The sequence below is a fragment of the Hyaena hyaena genome, unplaced genomic scaffold, assembly GCF_003009895.1.
Source record: "Hyaena hyaena isolate Hyena2069 unplaced genomic scaffold, ASM300989v1 scaffold_220, whole genome shotgun sequence".
Taxonomy (NCBI): domain Eukaryota; kingdom Metazoa; phylum Chordata; class Mammalia; order Carnivora; family Hyaenidae; genus Hyaena; species Hyaena hyaena.
The window spans coordinates 2271819-2292812 of NW_024080852.1; the positions used below are offsets into that span (position 1 = coordinate 2271819).

The 20994-nt window shown below is 48.1% G+C and overlaps 1 protein-coding gene across 1 annotated transcript; it reads left to right on the forward strand.

Moving 5' to 3' along the window:
• The first annotated feature begins 1627 nt into the window (after positions 1-1627).
• Positions 1628-20893, forward strand: KEL (Kell metallo-endopeptidase (Kell blood group)). The gene is made up of 19 exons (XM_039243023.1): positions 1628-1738; positions 2070-2158; positions 2430-2592; positions 2857-3033; positions 4767-4891; positions 5225-5371; positions 8166-8228; positions 8328-8516; positions 8760-8908; positions 10000-10129; positions 15971-16081; positions 17262-17360; positions 17596-17673; positions 18112-18212; positions 18391-18501; positions 18644-18711; positions 18923-19092; positions 19438-19533; positions 20601-20893. The coding sequence occupies exons 2-19, from the start codon at positions 2117-2119 to the stop codon at positions 20760-20762; spliced, it is 2181 nt and encodes a 726-aa protein (XP_039098954.1). The 5' UTR covers positions 1628-1738; positions 2070-2116; the 3' UTR covers positions 20763-20893.
• Positions 20894-20994: the final 101 nt, after the last annotated feature.

Sequence of the window (20994 nt, forward strand, 5' to 3'; positions counted from 1 at the left end):
TCAACCTGTGCCTCTTATCTAATCTGAATTGCCCCTATTATCATTTTCCTAGAGAAACATCAGCCCAGAGGGTTTGGCTGTACAAAAGGAGGGACCTGGGAGGGACCTGGAAGATCAAGGTTGATTATCTGGGGAAGGGGAGGTAACAGAGAAGGCACAAGTGACTTGTATCCAAACAGACCGAAAACCTCTAAAATCCTGAGTCATCATTTTCGTCTCAAGATGATTCCTACAGCCACCCTTAGCCATGGTCCTACTTTGTGCCACTGCCATCACCATGCTTCTGGTCACCCAGAAATAAACTATGAAGCTCATCTGAGACTGATACACTCTCTGCCTCCTCCCTGACTTTATCAGTTTCCAAGACTTTATTTCCTCCCATAAAATTTTTCTTTCCAGGTATTTACATCCCCTCTGTCATCACCCTCGATCAAGTCTTCACTCATCACACCTGCACCACCAAAGTACCACTGTGTCTCTTGCCTTTCATCTAAGCAATCCAGACCCAGTACCACACTAGCTTTCACAGCTACAATGTTCATCATGTGGAACTCCTCCTCAGAAGACTTTAGTCCCTCCTTTTGCAATGCCCAAAGCCCTGACTTTTCTTCATGACCTTCATGATGCCCCATAACATGGCCTCCATAGGGCATGTTAGCTTTGTTCTTCTTCACTAACCGTGGACCCGTACTCATCTCCATCCCAACAAAGGCACCATAGCACAGTGTCAAGAACAACTGCCAAGGGGTCTTGAGTGTGACTTTCCTATTTTGCCTGGGAGAGGAGCACAGAGGGACAGAGGTGAAATGCCTTCTCTCAGAAATGTGCTCACTGCGACCCCAGGGGAGACCTCAGTGTGATGTGAGGAGGAGAATTTCCGGCTTGGAATGCAAGTCATCCCTACAAATATTTCTAAAGCATCTCACGTGGATATGAAAGAAAAAGGGACGCTGTCCCAGCCACTAAAGATTTGTAATCACTAGGGAGGTGAAGATGCCTGTGGAAGAGAGTGCTGAATGAAAGGTGTGGTAATGCCTCCTTCTTCTGTACCAGGTATCAGATCCCATGGCGGGGGCAAGGCAAACATCAGACTCATTTTCTAGATGATGAAACTTTCTTACCTGTACGAGAGTTTAAATGGCTTATTTATTGTCACAGGGCTAATAATTAGCTCTTAGGGGTCTCCAGGTTTGTTGGATTTTCTCTGCACTGCTCTGCCTGCAAACGGCAGGGCTGTGACACCCTGGGAGACATCAAGCATTCCCAGGAGCAGGAAGAATGGGCCCAGAGCTGTGAGAGGCCATGAGGAAGGTGGCATTTACCTGAGAACTGAAGGATCCAGGAGATTTCAGTCATAGGAGAAAGAAGAGAAGAAAGAATATTCCAGAAATAAAGAAACTCCATGAGCAAAGGCACAAAGCAGAACAAGAGAAGCCACCCAAGGGCAAAATTACTGGGGAGTGAAGACTCCCTCCCTTCACCTCCCCTGAGAAGCTGAGATAAAGGAGGAGGAGAGGTCTGGGTGTCTCTGGGCTGATAAACGGACTCCACCCAGAGGCCAATAGCATGGGTATATGGGGACAGGAGGGTCAAGTGGCAGAAGTTCCCCTTCTCCAGGACAGAGGAACTGGGGTGGGGTAGGAGGGAGGCCATTTCCTGAACCCCACCTCTCAGATTCAGCACCGAGAACAGAGCCAGGAAGAATTCTGAGAGCCGAAGCAGAGAGGACTGACAGACGGCAAGTCCCCTGGAGAAAACTATTCCCCTCTGGGGTCAGATGGCTAGGCTGGGGGTGGATGGCCACTGTGTGTGAGTGCCCTGCCCCCATGGGAGAGGAGGAAATGTGAGGCTTGGGGAGCAGAAACGGGAAAGGAAATGGAGGTGTCAGGAGAGAGAGGAAAGTAGGGGTGCATCCAGGGGAGGGGCCGTTCTGAAGCCCATCTGGGAACACTGCCCTGGGATGATAGCGGGTGCATGAAGGGAAGCGTCAAAACCACCTGATAAACCTGATATAACTCTTTAATGCACCCCCTTTCTGACCCAGCTTTTCTCTCATCTCTCCTCCTCAGTTCAAGAGGGTGGAGACCAGAGTGGGGAAGAACCCCGGCCGGGGGGAATGAGCCGGGCATGGGGAAGGGGGCCTTTCTTAAGGCAGGAGGTAAGTGCCATCCCTGACTTTTGTGGGTCAGATGTGTGACCTCCTTTCAGCTCTAACATCCCACACACTCTCACCCCTCACAGTCTGCCTGGTCCTTACCCTGTTTGTGCATCTCCCAGGGGTTGGAATCGGGTTGGGTTTAGGGAGAATGAGGAGATCATCTCTCTACCAAGGGGCCCTGGCACTAACTTTTTCTTTCTTTCTTCTCTCCCTCTCACTCCCCCACCCCTCTCTCCCAACCCCCTCTCTCTTGTGGTTTTTCACTTCCTAGTTCCCTGCACAGCAACCTCCAGTATCTCAAGTAGAGTGGCCACAGGAAACCGGCATAATGGCAGGGTTCATCATCAGGCGGGTGCTAATGGCTGGCCTGCTTTTCAGTCTACTCCTTGGTTCTTCTGTGCTTTTTGTCTACATCTTCCGGAGCTGTGGCCCTAGTAAGCACAATCCTGGAGTCCCCTAACCGAGTCGGGGTGGGCTCTGTGGTTTTGTGCCCACTGACTCGTTCACCTCCCCCCCTGCCTCATCATCATGTCCTCTCCCTCCCAATCTGGCCCCCGGGCTTGGTGAGGTCCTGTCCTTCTCCTGGGGGTCCCTTCCCTTCTCTCTACCAAGCTGCCCTTTGTCTAGCTCCTCGGGGGCGCCCCGGCCCTTTCTCCCTCTCTCAGCTCTGAGCTTCCCCCCCACCCCTCACCTGGCAGGGCCTTGCAGGACACCGGAATGTTGGGATCTTCAGGCTCATTACCTGGCCTCTGGGAACAGCAGTGTGGCTCCCTGCACCGACTTCTTCAGCTTTGCCTGTGGAGAGTCCAAAGGGACCCATAGTTCTTTTCAGGCTCTTGCAGAGGAGAACAAGAAGAGACTTCGTAAAATACTGGGTGAGGCTCACTGGGTGGAAGATTCTCCATGCAAGGGGGTGGCCCTGAGCCTAGAACTATCTTGCTGTCCCAAACCTGTGTGGTTGTGGCACAGCCGCTGGTTTGCTGCTCGGGCTCAGTAGCTACTACCTCAGTGCCTCCTCCCCCTCCTCTCATGGTTCCTGTCTTCATTTTTCCTTTGCCACTTGCCCACGACTACTGCGTTCTCTTTTAAATTTTTTATTTTAAATGTTTTTTATTTATTTCTAGCAGAGAGAGAGAGAGAGAGAGAGAGAGCACGTGAGCAGGGGAGGGTCAGAGAGAGAGGGAGTCACAGACTGAAGCAGGCTCCAGGCTCTGAGCTGACAGTCAGCACAGAGTCCGACGTGGGGCTCGAACCCGCGAACCACGAGATCATGACCCAAGTGAAAGTCGGACGCCCAACCGACTAAGCCACCCAGGCGCCCCTACTGCGCTCTCTTCAAGAGCCCCCTTTCACTAATCTGCCCCTTCTCTGTTGCTCTGCATAAATCTTCCAGCTCTCTCCTATGCCTGGGACCCCCCCTCACCAGTGGCCCTCAGCACCTGCTGTACTAAAAGTCCTGGTGTCAGTTGTCCCCAGCCCTGCCTGTCTGTTAGCACCCTGGTCACTGAGCATCTCCCTGCAGTCACTTCCCCGCCCCCTCCCTCGGACACTGGTGTGCAAGCTCTAGGGGAAGAAGTGGGGTGTTGGGGCTGGCTGGGAGGATGTGGCCATGCGGTGAGAAGGGGTGGCATCTGGCTGTGTGCCAGGGAATGGATCCAGACGCAGAAGGCATGCTGGAAGAGGAGAGGGCCAACCTAAAGCCCTGGGGTACAGAAGTCGCCTGTAGGCAGTGACTGTAGAGAAGACAGAAGAATTGAGAGTTGATCTCTGAGGGAGCAACCTAGGCCATCTGGGGGGTTGGAAGCCGGTCCCAGGAAGTTGGAGGATGGTGTGAAGGTGTGACGACCGGGAATAAGAACAAGTATGATAGGCATAGCATTTCCAGTGTAAGGGAACCTAGGAATGTGATGGAGTCCACTGGAATTGGGGAGGAATGAATGTATCCCTCTGCCTTCTTTATGATGGAGAAGGACTGGTGGCAGGCACTCTCTGGAGGGGCCATGCTTCCGGTTAAGGCCAAGAGATGAAAAGAAAACGTATGTTTAGGATAGAAGCTGTTGCTCACTACTGAGTGAAAGGTATGGGGGCTGCATGGGCAGGAGATATCACAGGGTGGGTGATTCCCATGCACAGGCATGCAGATTATTGCTGTGTGTGTGTGTGTGTGTGTGTGTGTGTGTGTGTGTGTGTGTGTGTTTCCTGGGTCACCAGCCAGGGTCTGGACTTTGTTTCTTCTCCTTGCTAAACCTGTCTGATTGAGTTTTCTTCCCTCCAGTCTCTCCAAGTTCTCTGGTTTGGCAAATGTTTCTAATTTCTTTACTCACCTCCGTCTTGCCTTCCATTTGCACCATAGGTGTTCCTAGGTGTTCCCATCTCTTCCTTCTCTCCCGTGTCTGTTCCTCCCCATCTGTATTTCGTGTCTCCTTTGCTCTCCCCCGTCTTCCTCCCCGCACTCACTGTCCCATCAGGCTGCTCAGCCCTCCCACCTTCCGACCTGTCCTCACCCCCATTTCCCCCACTTCCTTCCATTTCCCTGGGAGTCTTCCCCTTCTGTCCCACCTGCCCTGCTCAGCTCTGCTCCTCTAATTCTCCCATGCTTCTTTTCTAGAAGAGCTAGGTTCCCGGCACCTGGGCGGTGGGGAGGACAAAGCCTTCCAGTTCTACAGCTCCTGCCTGGACACAGGCGCCATCGAAGCTGCGGGGGCTGCTCCCCTCAGACAAGTCATTGAGGAGGTGAGACCAGAGGCAGTAGGGATACATAACACGTGGGACCAATGTATGCTCAGGGCGGCCCTCCCCCACTTTTTTTCTAGAAAGGGAGGAGGGTGTCTCTTTCCTAGGCATCTCAAAGTTCCAGGAGGGAGATGGAAATGGCAGTACCCTCCAGAAGCATGAGGACCCTGGGTGAGGGCAGAGAAAGGAGAGAGGTGGAGTCAGCCCTTAAGGCTCCTAGCACTCAGAGTAGCAGTCAGGAAGTAGCAGCTGTCTGAGGAAGGGGATGGGGGTGGGGGAGACAAGTCTCCCGGGCCATCCCCCTCTGCTGAGCCTTGTCTCTCTGCTTCCCAGCTTGGAGGCTGGCGAATCTCCGGTAATTGGACTTCCTTAGACTTTAACCGAACCCTGAGCCTTCTGATGAGTCAGTATGGTTATTTCCCATTCTTCAGAGCCTATCTGCGACCTCATCCCAGCCATCCACACAAGCCAGTCATTCAGGTGAGGGGTGCACCAACACACAGCAGGACCTGGGCCTGCCTCGACTTCCAGCCTAACATCTCCTAGAAGAAGGTTGCAGGTTGGACAAACAGGTCAAATGGGCAACGTAGATAAGATATCTATCTTAGGGAAAATCATCAATGTACACTAGGTGAGATCAGAGAAGGGAGCAGGAGAGTCAGTCCTGTGAAGACTGAAGTAGTTCCTATCTTCCTTACTGCCTATCTGGATCACCCCCACAGCCTCTTAATTAGCCCCCTCATCTCCAGTATTGTCCTTCTCTTATCTACTCTTCAGTTTTGCTGGAGGGACTTTTCTAAACCAAGAGCTATAGCAATTAGACTATTGTCTCTGTTTAAATGCCTCCAGTGGCCTCTCTTAAACCCCACATCTCCAGCCTTATCTCATGCCACATTCCTTGTCCCCCTTAAACCTCAAGCTATGCTCCCTCACTTCTAGCTTCAAGAATATTCCTCTGTGTTTTGTATCCATGTCTCCAACACTAACTCCCCAGTGTGTCACACAGCCTGGAAAACTCTTACATGTTTTTCAAATTTAGGGTTTGTTTATTATCTCTTCCAGGAATGATTCACTGACGCCCTAGCCATGAGTTAGGTAGACCCTCTGTCCTCTCACCATCCCAAGCTCTCATCATTGATACTGTGTTAAAGACTGCGAGCCCCTTGAGAACAGGACCATACCTCATTTAACTTTGTTCCTCAGGACCTAGCATAGGTTTAGGCATCTAGAGGCCCATGGCAGGTGTTTGTTGGGCAAGCAGATAAATAAAAAATGTCGAAGGCATCGATATTGTTGTAGGCAATGCAATGACATCTATTTGGCCCCTGCCCTCAAAAATTCAACAAAATTATAGGGGGATGAATATACAGGAACAGCTGTTAATCAGTATGACACACTCTAAAATTCAGTTCTAAAGGGTATGTTCAGGAGCTCCACTGGTATGGCCTTTAGGGAATAGTTAAGATCTGAAATGGTTACACAATGGCTCAGAGAGGGAAGAATGTGAGCTGAGCCTTGAAACATGGTTGAATCACATAGGTGAAGGTGAAACTAAGGGCATGAAACGGACTTCAGGAAAGTCCTGAGCTAAGGCTGGAATGGTATGACTCTTCTGTGGGGTCAGTGAGAAGGCTGGTTTGTTGAACAGAGGATTTGGGGTAGGGGTGAGGTGTGGTGGGAGATAAGAGTAGAGTAAGGCTGAAGATGTGAGGTTGGGCCCAATCATTCCTGGCCTAAGAGGCCAGATGGAGGTGATTGCTTCTGACTTCATGGGAAAAAATATGATGGCTATGCATTGAGCTTAAGCAGAGGGAACGACCTTCAGCAGGTCAGCCTTGAGGGGTTGAGGAATCTAGATGAGCAATTTGGAGGTTCTGAACTAAGGTGATTATGGTAGAAATTAGAAGGCCAGGCATGAAGATTTAGGTGACTTCATCCCAGTGGTGATGGTCCATGGTGCTTCTAAAGGACTTGGTGACTGGTTGAATGTAAATACAGAAAATGGAGAAGTTAGAAAAGAGTTTTCCCAGTTTTGATGCAGTGTGAGTGGGGGGAGGGTGGTTACCATCAACTGGAGACTGGATGGACTCTGAGGATAGACTGCAAAGGCAGTAGCCCAGTAAGGAGTCTGGGTACAGGGAGGGGGTCTGAGACAAGCATGGCTGTGCAATAGAGGGCAGGGGAGGAGTGTTTCAGCAGGGAAGGGTCATCGTGGTTTCTAGAGATTTTTGAGCTCAGAGAATAAGCAATGGTACCACTGAGAACCTTCTAGAGGAGAGTATTGAAAACCGTTTTGGAAATGGACAGATTGTACAGGGTTTAAGAGGAAGGCAAGGAAGTTGGAGCAAGGGCATGGATGAATTTTAGTTCTTCAAAGTGTGGACATAAAATGTGACAAGGGAGCCAAGTGAAAGATTTTTCAAGATAGGGGGAAGTATATAGTCCAAGGAGGGAGTGGGATATTGAAGTTGGTGTAGAAAAAGGCATAGTTTGGAAGCAAAGATCAGAACAGAATCAAGGACATGCCAGGACTAAGGTGAGGCAGGCAGGTGAGGTAAGTGAGCCACTCACCTGTGTGCAACATCAAAGACGATACCAAAAACAGCAACCAAAATAAATATTTTTAAAAATTAAAAGAAACAAAGCCAATACAAAAATCTATGATGAATAAAAAAAATATCAAAATTTTGTTCACTGTGGATTTTTTTGGAAAAGAGGTCCTTTCCCCTTAAAATGGACCAAAATTTTATTGCAGACTTAAACAAATATATTTTTTTTCTTCAAAATGGATAAAAAATACATTCTGGATTTTCAGGAAAAAAATGTATGATGAACAAAGGTTTGCTATTTTAGTCAGCATGGATTTTAGTTTTGATTTTTATTTGAAAAATATCAAGTAAGATATTTATCTTGATTACTGTCTTAAGTACCTCTTAAATTTTGCACCTGAGATGGTTTCCCCCTCCCTTAACTCTGGACCTGGACCTAGCACAGGGGATGGCTCCCTTCAGGACACAGATCAGTAGGCTTCTCCCTTGACGAGCACCCCAAAACTCGTTGAAGTACCCACCCTGTCTTCACATTTTCCATGTTTGTATAGTATAAGGGGTATTCTTTTCCCCAATGTCCCCAACCCCAGTCCCTTTCTCACTGTCCTCTCTCACGCCTTCTCTGTGTCCTGAGGCTGTCTCCTGCAGTACATTCCCCATCTCCCCACACCTGTCCTCTCCTCCCTCCACGCTCCCTACTTCTCTCCAGTATCTCTTGTGTCCAGATTGATCAGCCAGAGTTTGATCTTCCCCTCAATCAAGAACAGGAACAGAAGATTTATGCTCAGGTAAGATGGCTCCATGAACAGAAGTCAGGTCCTGACCTATAATGCTTGGAGAAAGGCCGGGGCCTCCGGTGGCTATGACTGAGGTTGCCCCTCCCCCAGATTGTGCGGGAATACCTGGCTTATCTGAATCGGCTGGGAACCTTGCTAGGAGGAGACCCAGACAAGGTGCAAGAACATGCCTCCATGTCCATCTCCATTACCTCGCAGCTGTTTCAATTTCTGAGGCCCCTGGAGCAGCGGCGGGCACAGGGAGATCTCTCCCGGCTGGTCACTATTGACCAACTGCAGGTGCCTTGAACCGGGGACTGGGGGAGGATGGGCAGGAGGGTCTCTCTCCCAAACTTTCTGGATCTCCTGAAATCTTTTCTCCTCATTCCCTAATTCCTTTCCATCCCTAACTTTCCCAGCCCCATCCCTTCCCCCAACCACCCCCTTCCCAACTCCTTCTCAAACCCTGAGGGAGAGGAAACCCCCTCTCCTGCCTCCTCTCCTCCTTTCCTGTCCCCCTCAGCCTTGTGTCCCTCCTCTAAGGAAATGGCCCCTGCCATCGACTGGTTGTCCTGCTTGCAAGCGACATTCAGGCCAATGTTCCTCAGCCCCACCCAGCACCTCGTAGTCCATGACCTGGAGTATTTGAAAAATATGTCTCAGCTGGTGGAAGAGCAGCTGTTGAAATACAGGTTTGCCTCAGGTGGGACTGGGGGAGAGTGAGGGCAATGAAAAGAGTCCAAGGACCTGGAGGCCTCAGGGACAAAGGAGATTGTGGAAACTGCATGCTGGTAAGGTCTTCCCGGGAAGATGGAAGAGATCCTCAGACGTGTGAGGGCAGAGAAGGGTTGGTATGAATGGCCCAAGAGGAAATGGAGGCAACAGGAAGTATGAGAGGCCTGAGGAGCACGGGGAAAGGAAAACACACACACATGAAATGAGGGATTCAGGTGCCCAGCAAGATACAGGGTTTCCTGGGAATAGAACCCAACCATTGAAGAGCCTCTAAGCTATAGAGATGCTGGAAGGCCAGTCACTAGGGACAGCTCAGGTATGTTTGTCTTGTCAACAGCTTGGGGGAGGGGGTTGGGATAGAAGTTGGAGGCCCATGGGGCCAGTGGATGGAAGAAGTGAAGGCTGGAGGTTCTCTTGGGGGAGAGGCCATTTCTAAGCTGTGAGAGGATCCTGAGGTCCTTGCACGTGAGACTCTGTTGGGCTCTCTGTCATCCCCAGTACCTACATGGCCACTGCCTGAAGACAGGGGCTTCCTTCCAGGCTTAGGAACCTTCTTCATAGTACCTCAGTGGCAGCACATCTAGAAATTCATTTTGAAGGAAGCAAAGGACCATTCTTGTGGGCATGAGCAGGTTTATATAAAGCTATAAATCAGATCTGGTGAGAGTTACCAGCAAGGCAGAGGAAGGTCTTAGGTCCCAGCTTTGTTGTGCTTAGAAGATACATCTTAAGGTGAGCTGAGATTTCTTGGATGTGGAAGTAGATGAATCTGTTTTGTTACATTTTTTAAAGCCTAGTCGTCATCTAGCCTAGACCCTTCACTCCCTGCGACTTGAAAAGTCACTTTTGCATCTAGTTCCTTCTATTACCATTCCCCGACTCACACCAAGAAAAGCTCTTCTTAACTTGTTCCAAGGTCAAGCCATTATTGTCCATAGACAGAAGAGAAGGGGCTTCCCCCAGGAGTATCCATGACTACACAAGGGGAAACTGTTCTCGAGGCACCCCGAGAGCCCTGAGTGTGTGTGTGTCTCTTTTCCCTCCACAGGGACTTTCTGCAGAGCCACATGATCTTGGGGCTGGTGGGAACCCTCTCTCCGGCCCTGGACAGCAAGTTCCAGGAGGCACGCAGATCGCTGAACCAGAAACTGCGGGAGCTGACCCAACGACCACCCATGGTGAGGAGGGGAGGGTGGAATTTTCCCATTTGGGGGCTAATCGAGCATCTGCCCTTTTGAGGGATAAATGTCGGTGTGTCTCTCCCAGGGAGAGGGCATGAGGGCAGATGCCGTTCCATGTCTGGATTTTCCATAGAAGCAGACAGGTTGGGCATACAGTGCTTATGTTGAGAACTGAGACGCCAGGTACCAGACCTTTGGGCACATATCTGGCTACTTTTACAGACTTTTTTTGAATATTAAAGTTTAAATATAAAACTTCAAAATTATCAGCAATTGCTTTTCCTTTGCCATGACCTTTAAACTATTTGCTTAGTTAGTTATCCAGAACTCTGTGATTTAAGGATGTGAACCTAAAGGTTGGGATCCATTGGGATGCAAGACATGACTGGCAAGGAGTGGCCTTTCCTCTGTCTAGGTGATTCCAGTGTTTGATGTTCAAAGGTGCTTCCCAAAGAGTTCATCTCTGACATCTAGTGAGATCTGTGCGGCCACAGCATATGGGTTTTGTGGTGCAGAGCCTGATATATCTGAGGTGGTAGTTCTGTACCATACACACTAACCAAACATCTACTGTGTTACATAAGATGTGAAGACACTCTTTACCAAGAACTTTGAAATCCTATGTCAGACACATCCAATGCAAGTGAAGGTATCTAGAACATTAGATATGCTCCAACCTCAGTAAAGGCTTCAGTGTAGTCTTGAAAACCACAGGTTTTTTTTTTTTTTTTTTTCTCTAGTAACTTGTGGACCATTTCTATGTCTTGGAGAAACTCACTGCTTTGACAACTTGAAATAGCTGTGGAATTCAGAAAGGGTAAATGAGTGTACAGGGACTAGCATGTAGTTATTGAGTATTGAGAGTGAGACATTTTTCTTTTTTTTATAGGTTATTTTTTAAATTAAATTAAAATTTTAAATGATTTTTAAAATTTATTTATTTTAAGAGAGAGAAAGAGAGAGCATGAGGAGGGGAGGGGCAGAAAGGGAGGGAGGGAGAAAGGGAGAGAGAATCCTAAGCAAGCTCTGCATGGCCAGCACAGAGCCTGACAGGGGGCTTGAACTCATGAACCGTGAGATCATGACCTGAGCCAAAACCAAGAGTAGAAAGCTTAACCGACCCAAGCACCTCAAGGTTATTTTTTTTTAATGTTTATTTCTTTACTGGGGGGGGGGGCAAAGAGAGAGGAAGAGTGAGAATCCCAAGCAGGCTCCTTGCTGTCAGTGAAGAGCCTGACGTGGGGCTCAAACTCACTCAGGTTCAAACTCACAATGAGATCATGACCAGAGATGAAATCAAGAGCCACATGCTTAACTGGCTGAGCCAGCCAGATGTCCAGGAATGAGACAGTTTTCTAAACCCTTTAGATAGATATAAACTGAATTAACCCTCAGAAGAATTTCGTGAGGAAGGCACATCATTGTAGTCCTGTTTTACTATGGAGAAATTGAGGCACAAAAGCTGAGGGACTTGGTCAAGGTATTATAGCTAGTAAATTGGTAGAGCTAGGATTTGAATTCTGGAAGTTTGGCTCCACTGTGTGCATAATCCTTTTGCTAAGCAAGAAACAAACAAATAAACAAAATGACAACAAAACACTCCTTTGTAGGACTTTCCCTCAGGTTGGTATGTCCCCAGGAAGCTTCTGCCTAGCCTTTCTCTTGACACAGGTGAAGCTGACGGAGCTCCAGCTGCTCTTATTTAGCAGTGCTGCAAAATCCCTGTCAACCAATAGCTTCCTGTCAACCCCACAACCATGGTCTGATGGCACTTCTTGAAGGATGTAAATGCAAATATTGAAATCACGTTTAAAGAACTTAAAAAGTCTTACAAATTGCTAAAGTTGCCATCTTTTGTATACTTATATACATCTGTTATATCTATCATATACATCCTCATGTAGCCATTAGGATTTATAGTTGTCCTTGGGCTTGAAAACTGAGTCAAGTTCTACCAACAAATAGAATAACAGCTGATATGCAGTGTTACTGTATGTCAGGCACTGCATGGAACACTTAGCGTGGATGATTTTATTTAATCCTCCAGAAACACTCTGAGGTCCTCAGAAAGGGCAAGTGACTTTCCCCAGACCACACAGCTCTTAACTGAAGGAACAGATTCCAAAACAGATCAGTCCTGCCCATGAGGCCATGTTGTTAATTACATGCTATCAGGATTGAGAAATGAGTGGGTAGGAAAACAGAAAATGAGTTTGAAAATTCTTTCTACAAAGGTCAAGATAGTAAATACTTTTGGTTTCACGGCCCATTATGGTCTGTGTTGCAACCACCCAGCTCGTCCTTGTAGCCCAAAAGCAGCTGTACGTGGACTGAATGAATGGGTGTAGCTGCGTTCCAAAAGACTCTGGCTCATACAACAAATGCTAGGAGTTCCCAAGAGGGAGACCTGAGGGAGGGTTTGGATGGCAGTGGTGGATCGCTGTGCAGGAGGCAGGACAGAGGCAGTTGCCTAGAGAGTTTAAAGGGTTTTCTGGAGGGGCGCTTAGGTGGCTCAGTCAATCGAGTGGCCAACTTTGGCTCAGGTCATGATCTTGTGGTCCGTGAATTCGAGCCCTGAATTGTGCTCTGAGCTGTCAGCTCAGAATACTACATGAACAAAAGACAGAAGTCCCTGCCCTCAGACACTTATATACTGATGTAGGAAGAAAGACAATGAACTAAGTAAATAAAATATGTTAGGGGGTGATTAGTGTTATGGAGAAACACTCCAGAGAGGTGCCATGCTAGGTGGGGAGTACATACAGTCTGGTCAGCAAGCTCATGTGGACTTGGAGTCACATGTTTCTTTATGGTTCAGCCAGTTATGAAGCCACACAAATTACACTATCTTCCGACACAGATTTCTCCATCTAATTCACAAGGACTTGGTCTGCAGCTTTATCAAATGCCTCCTCCACAAAACCAATGCCAACACAGTGAGGGAGTACATTAAGATTTACAAAATGCTTTAGATGCGTTGTTTCACCTGATCTCCTGAGTGGTGCTGCAAGGGAGGTAGCACGGGTATTACTCTTGTGGTGACAGTTCACATAGTTGAAGTGCAGGGGTTTAAGTTAATAACCCACATTTGGTAAATGCTGAATTCTCTGTTCAGAGGTAGTGCTTGGTGGCTCCTTGAGGATGAATCTGACCAATAGATGTGGTTTCCTAGCCTTAAAGCTTTTTACAAACTTTTAGTTAATCACCAACAGTCAAAAATTAGGAGGTGGCCCACTTCCAGCGTGTGTGTGTGTGCACGTGCACGCACACACGTGTGGTTAAATGGGAAGCTTGGGCAGCACAGGACCAGGCTTCTGCAGGGGTTGCTAGTGACTGGGGCTGAGAGATGCAGCTATCCACCTGGCTGTGCTGTACGCGTTGACCCTGGCCCTCCATGCTCCGCAGGCCTGATGCTGGCTGCTTCTCAGTTACGTCACCTCATGGCCCCTTCTTGAGCTCATGACTCTGGCTCTCTTGGGTTATCCTGGTTTGATGAAGCTTTTAACTAGAAAAATTGTTATTATTTTGGCATTATTTTATCCTCAGTGATCCCCAGAGATCCCTTAGTAGTGACATACTATTTTCCAAGTGTTCAAAAATGACCAGTTCAATGACTCATTCTAGAATTTTCTTTAGAAATTAACATTAAGGATTCCTGGCTGGCCTGTAATCTCCAAAATCTCTTTCCCTCTATGGCAGCTTAAGACAATGTTTGCTTTCCTCCAGACTCCTGGAATTTTTTGTTATTATTTATGGTTCTAAGCTTATATCTACAACTTTTCTTCAGTTCCCTGAAATGAATCTACTGGGCCTCAATATCTTGGATTTGAAGTATTTCTTTCATCTTTTATATTTTGGCAATGATTTTTCTCTGTATTTCTCTTTTTCTTTATTTTTAATATATATGGTATGCTCTGTCATTCCGTGTCTTGAGAGACAGCTTGGATACTCATAGCCCCCAGTAGATGAATATTTAACCTCCACCCCTGAGACTGACATTTTATTTATAGATTCTGGAAGTTATTTTCCTGCTCATGGGAGATGTGATCTAGCACAACTGAACCAAAAGAATCCCAGAGTTTCACTGGGGTTAGCAATGGGTATTCTGAGGTGGCATCTATGGTTTCCAGGAACCAGGTCAGAGTCTGCCATGGCCCAGGCTGTGGGCACAGGCATGGAGAAGGCAAAAGCTTTTGGAGAAATGGGTGGGCATTAGCAAAAGGGATCAGGAAACAGCTCAAACCAGGAGGTATGGGAAGGACAGGCAGATCATACTACCAAGCTCAAGGCTGGTGTGTTTGCTGCTGCTCCAGTGGTAACCCCTACCTCCCACACCAACAGGTTGATGAAAGGCAGTCTCCGATCCAAACCTGTCATTAGGAGGCCTGTGGGAGATGGACAGACATGGAAAGCAGCCAGCAGAGACTGCCCTTGACCCAGTCATGGCTATCAGATCCACGTTTCCATTCACTTCATCTTTGCTTTTCACAGTTGTGTTTTAGAGCTGCAACTAATACACTATAGAAAGCATCTGAGTCCTTATCCTCACAAGAGGAGAAGGTCCTCAAGGTCTCACAGTGAGGAGACAAGAGCACAAAAATGTGGGCAACTGGGTCTGGAACAGCCTCCAAAATGGTAAATGTCCTAACAGGCAGAGGCCTGGGAGCTCCTTCTTCCATATCACAACAATACTGGCCTTCCCTTTCTGTTTTCTCTCTTGTGGGAAGCTCCATAAATGCTCTCTAATTTTGGCACCAGAAAGCATGGTAGCAGCCTAACTACCTTTCCTGTGAGGAGCTCTGTGAGGAGTAAATAAGTTACAGGAATGGAGTCTTGTGATTTCATCCCACTTAACCCAAATTAACATGTTAGTTGTGTTTTCACACTTCCAGCTCAGCTCTCCCCTAGGCTGGCACTCTCACCCTCAGCCCCTTGGGCATGTTTCTCTGTTTTGTGTCATCTCTGGGCCCCCTTCATGGCCAGCTCCTCAAAGCCATCTAAGCTCACTGCAAACACTGCCACCACCACCCCCAGCATCTCTCTATTGTTTTGCTTATATTTTTCTGTCCCTGTGCTAAAATCACCCCAGTTGCCCAAGGCCCTACTGAGCTTTTGTCTGTCTCTCTGCCTTTGAAGTTGACATGTCCCTGATCTCATCCTATTTTCCCTGATTCGATCCAAAGTTTCTTAGCTCTCTGAATTCATGTTTCATCTTTTCTTTTGTCCCCTTCTCCTTCCAAACAGTATGGCATCTAAAACCCATTTTCACTCTGTTCATTTTCTTCTTTATAAGACAAGGTCCTACCATATGATCCATGATAAACATTTGGAGAGTCGGGGAAGGTGGCAGAAAAGGAGAGAGGAACTACCTTCTCCAGTTTCCATTTTAGATAAAAAGACATGGGAAGGTGGCTGCCATTGCTGGGCTACCAGCGTAGCGCATGTGGCAGGAGAGGATGGGGTGGTCAACAGACCTGCTATGGTAAGAGGTTTGGTATGTAGTCTTCTCCTATCCAGGAGTCTTTCTGTTCTCCAGAAGAATGCCTCAGAGAGGACTTGCTTTCAATTCAATAGTCAATAAATAAGGATTATTTACCCAATCCAAGCTCATGAGACTGATCCTGGAGGACATAACCCCCCCCCCCTTTTTTTTTTTACCAAGCAGCAATAGCCCCATGTGTATCACCAAAAGGGAAAATGAAGGTAAGTGGGACAAACCCAGAAAGACAAGGAAAGAGAGCATCCTGTGGGTGTAAAGATCTAGGCAAGATTGGCCTGGAGAGATGGATGAGGAAGAACTCTTGATGGGAGCCATTCATTCCAGCTTTGTCTCTGCAGCCCACCAGCCCTCGATGGATGACGTGCGTGGAGGAGACAGGAAACTTCTTCGAGCCTACCCTGGCAGCCTTGTTTATTCATGAGGCCTTCAGCCCGAAAACTCATCGTGCTGTATGTGAGGGCTCTTCCCCAGCCTATGTCTCTCTAACCCTTCCCACCCAACCATTCTCTCCTAATTCTATTCACTGTACCATTCTTGATGGTCTGCATGGTCACCACCATGGGCGGGGGTAGGGGGGGGTGTTGAGGTGTCAGGCAGTCACAGAGAGAAAAAGTGCACTATGAGAGAGATGCCACAGAACACCATGTTGGGTCCTTAAGATTTGCCTTGTTTTGCTATGAGACACAAGTGTATGTAGCATGCCTGAATTTGGACAAGTTATCCAACTTCCCTGCTCTTATGCTTCTTAAACCATAAAATGATAAAATTAAACTCCATGGCCTCTATGACTACTCCCTGTTTATCTATGATTTTTTAACAACACAGGAAATGGTATGAGAAGGGAATGGTATCATCTTAAGAAGTGCAAGTAAATGAGTACTGAGTAGTCTTTGAGTGCCTACTATGTGGCTAACAGTCTTGTAAATACTTGGCATGAACTACTTTAATTCCTATTATCATCCTAATGTTAGAGAAGAGAGAACTGAAACGCAGAGAGGTTAAGTAAGTTGCCCAAGGTCACACATTGACCAAAAACTAGAGTCAGGATTTGAACTCAGGCTTCAAATATTGTCATCCATTTTCCTCCATCAAGAAAGGATACAAACAAGATGGTAGGTTTCTGGGAAAGCAGTAACTACACAGTCAGTTGTGAATCTGGGAAAACTTCAGCTTATTGGAAAGCTGAAGAGCCCAGAAAGATAGAGAGAGGAAATGCATGCTTTAGTAAAGAGAGTATGAGGACAGGAGCCTTCAAGAGCAGAGAAAGGAATGATGGTCCTCTTCCTTTGATTCTGAGTGGATTGTCTGGCCAAAGGTAAGGACAGCATCTCCCTCCCCTGGCAGGCTGAGGTCTCCCCATGGAGAGGAGCTATCTCCCCTGTCAATCCTCAGGACTGACCAGCTCCCACCTTCCCTTTCTCTGCTTGGCACCTCCTTTCTGTCTCCACAGATCTCTGTGCCCTGGGTTTCCAGTCACCTAGTAAATCTTACTTTCCGCTATCTCTTTTGGAGATCTTCCCCCTTCTCTGGTGGCTCCTTGGGGTCAAGGCCCTTCCTAGAGGCCCAGTGGGCAGGACCCCAGACCAAGGCTGCCCCTGATCCTGTGTCTCCATCTGGGCCCCTTCACAGGCCATGAAACTATTCACTGCTATCAGGGATGCCCTCATCACGCGCCTACAGAGGGTTCCTTGGATGGATGAGAAGACCCGGAAAGAGGCCCAGAATAGGGTAAGTCCAAGAGTGAGAGACAGGAGCAAGGGGTGGAATTGAGTTTTGGGTCCAGAGATCACAGTGACAGGAGAACGCAAAGGCACAAGAATATATAGCAACTGTAAACACCCATATGCTGCACACGCATCCTGGTGAAAATATAAACAGTGAGACCAGGGCAGTGAACACGAGAAATTCCCTCTGATAGACTTGGGGTAGCTAGCTTTCTTCTACCTTTTGTTTCTCTCCCCAGGTCACTCAACTGCAGGTGAAGATGGGGGCCCCAGAATGGGTCCTGAAGCTATCACTGGACAAACAGGCATACAGCGATGTAGGTCCCTGCCCTTGTCAGCTCATTAGTCCTCAGCTTCTCCTCAGCCCACTGACCCACCTGAGTGGCAGACAATCTTTACCCTGGGCTATCCTAACCAACCCCTTCCTTGCCCTGATGTTGGCTGGGTTTTATGGGTGAATATCCACACTGTGGGTCTTGCCAGCAGAACAACAGAACCTTTTCAGGTCATGATAGGTGTGTGTGCACACATGCACATATGCATTCTTGGGACTTGCCTGAGGGTGTTTATCTGTGTGCCAATGTATGTGAAATCTGTCTGCACGGACATGGTGTCATTGTGCTGCTTTCCACTGTACTGTGGATGTCTGTATGTCGAGGCTTATCCATCTGTGTTCAAATGTACCCATTGGCGTATATCAGTGTGCACCCGTTATTTGTCTCTGTGTATCCGAGTCACCTCCTGCCTCCTCCCAGATACAGCTTGGACCCAGCTACCTGCAGTCCTTCCTGAGCTGTGTCCGATCCCTACAAGCTAGAATCACCCAGAGCTTCTTGGAGTCTTTACCCCAGCACAGGTATGGGAGCAAGGGAGACACACATTGAATCCCAGAGATGCCCATTCAAGATTAGCAGCAAAGAAAACTGAGGGCCTGGGGAAACAGGAACAGTGACAGTAGTTGGGAGGGACTTCATATGTCTGGTGGGCGGGGCCATACGTGACAAAGCTGGTATTCATACATGCTATTCCCATAGGTGGCAGGTGTCCGCTTGGGGGGTCAAAGCTTACTATTCAATGTCTGACCATGTGGTGGTCTTCCCAGCCGGACTCCTCCAACCTCCATTCTTCCACCCTGGCTACCCCAGGTAGGGGCCATTCTATGGGGATGGGCAGGGGATTTCCCAAGTGTAACGGACAGACATTATGATGGATAGGGTTTGTGGTTGGAGAACTGGGGTCAAAAACTTTGGAGGACTCTGGGAGTAAGACAAACCTTTGTCTCCACAGAGCTGTGAACTTTGGTGCTGCTGGCAGCATTATGGCCCATAAACTGCTGCACATCTTCTACCAGCTGTGTGGGTAACAGTGGGCCATTGGAAGGTGGGGCCATTGGAAAGCCAGGTGAAGGCCCTAAAAGAGGCCGCAGGAGGAGAAAGGGAGGGCTCCAGGTGGCACAGTTACAAATCTTTAGCAATGTTCGGGGTGCTAGCCCAGTCTGTGGTACCCCCTCGTCCTCATCCTTACTCCATGTCTCACCATTTCTTTCCCTTGCCCCGTTTTCAACAGTACTCCCTGGGGGCTGCCCAGCCTGTGACACTCATGCCCTACAGGGGGCACTGCTGTGCCTGAAACACCACTATGAATCCATTCCATTACCCAGTGGACTCTCCTTCAATGGCTCTTGGACATTACGGGAGAATGCTGCTGACATCGGGGGATTGGCCATTGCACTGCAGGTAACTCGTATCCCAAGGGACAGGATCTACTAAGAGCCATTCTGTCTTCATGGTCTTTCCTTCTACCATCCCTTGTGCAAACATAGTTATAAAGCCTCTTGCCCTTCACACCCCCACTGAGCAGATGGCAGTTTGAGAATCCTCCAACCCTACAGATTCCTCTTTTCTAGGTTGTCCGTAGATCTCACAAGTACATTTTCTTCCCTGGCTCAGACCAGTGTGTGTGCGGAACTTGGGCAAAAGGGCCATGAACTGGTTTTCGGTATTGTGTGTAGGGCTTCAGACTCCCAAGTGGCTGTGGGTCTAGAGTCTAAGGGTTACTCACTACCCCACCCCCACATCCAGGCTTACAGCAAGAGGCTATTATGGTACCATGGAGAGACCATCCTGCTCAACCTGGACCTCAGCCCTCAACAGCTCTTCTTCCAAAGCTATGCTCAGGTAGGCAGTGGCCACCTCCCTCCACGGCTTGCTCCTTGTCAGATAAGTACCCTATTGCTAATGCTTAAAGGGGGGCTCCTCCCTGAAACACCTTCCCCCAAACAGCCCCAACCCTCTGCCACAGATGTCCGTGCTGTCATATTTTCATACATGCCCCTTGGGACCATCTTTTCATATTACTATAAATTCTTCTACCAAATCCAGCACCCTCTTCAAAAAAGGAAAAAAAAACCTCTACTGCCAAATCCCTCTCTGAGATGAGCCTAACTTTTCTTTCATTTCTCCTCAAAAATGAGCCTTCGACAGATTATCTATAGACCTCATTTCTTGTTGGAAACGACACCCCCAGGTGTGGACCCCACCTGAGTATTACATGCTCCCTCAACAGACACTGTCCCCAGTTCCTCAGTATACTTAAAGACCCTCTCAGGGCACCTGAGTGGCTCAGTTGGTTGAGTGTCTGACTCTTGATTTCATCTCTGGTCATGATCCCAGGGTCATGAGATTCAGCCCCAGTGCAGAGCTCACTTAAGATTCTCTCTCTCTCTCTCTCTCTCTTCCCCTTGCCCTCATCTTCTCTAAAAAATAAAAATAAATAAGACTCTCTCACAGAGTTCTTTACAATCCCCACCTTTCAGTCACTTATAAATGGTCTGATTACACAGTCCAGGCCCTCCCTAACACACATCCTGCCAGATAAATGATCTACAGGGGCATCTGGGTGGCTCAGTTGGTTAAGCGTCAGACTTCGGCATAAGTCATGATCTTGCAGTTTGTAAGTTTGAGCCTTGCATTGGGTTCTGTGCTAGATAGAATGGAGCCTGCTTGGGATCCTCTCTCTCTCTCTCTCTGCCTCTCTCCCACTCTTTCTCTCTCTCTCTCTCAAAATAAAAAAACTTATAAAACAATAAATAACCTACAAATGTGTGGCCTTATCTCTGCTCTCATCTCTGTCTGCTGTCCCTAGTCACCACACTGGCACCAGGTCTGCCTCATGCTCCTAACCCTAATATACCCTACTATTCTGCTCTTCTCCTTACCCTGCATGGACCTCTCTTTCTCCACAGGTGATGTGTGGGGAGCCCAGCACCTGGAAACCCCAGGATCCTCACAGCCCTCCCATGCTTCGAGTACATGGGCCGCTCAGCAACACCCCAGCCTTTGCCAGACATTTCCACTGTCCACGTGGTGCCCTCATGAACCCTTCCAGCCGCTGCCAGCTCTGGTAACCTGGCTACCACAGAGACTTCAATTCAGATGTAACAACACCTCCCTGCCCCATCCATGGAATCAGGCACTATCTCCTTTCCCTTTCCCTTTCAAAAATAAAAGCTGGCACTTGGCTTCGGCTATCCGTTAATGACCCTTTCCTAATATGTTCTATGCCTAGAAGTCAGAGAAGATAAGAGAAGTGACAAGAGAGTTCTATAGACACAGGAAAAGCGAAGAACCAATGGGTCT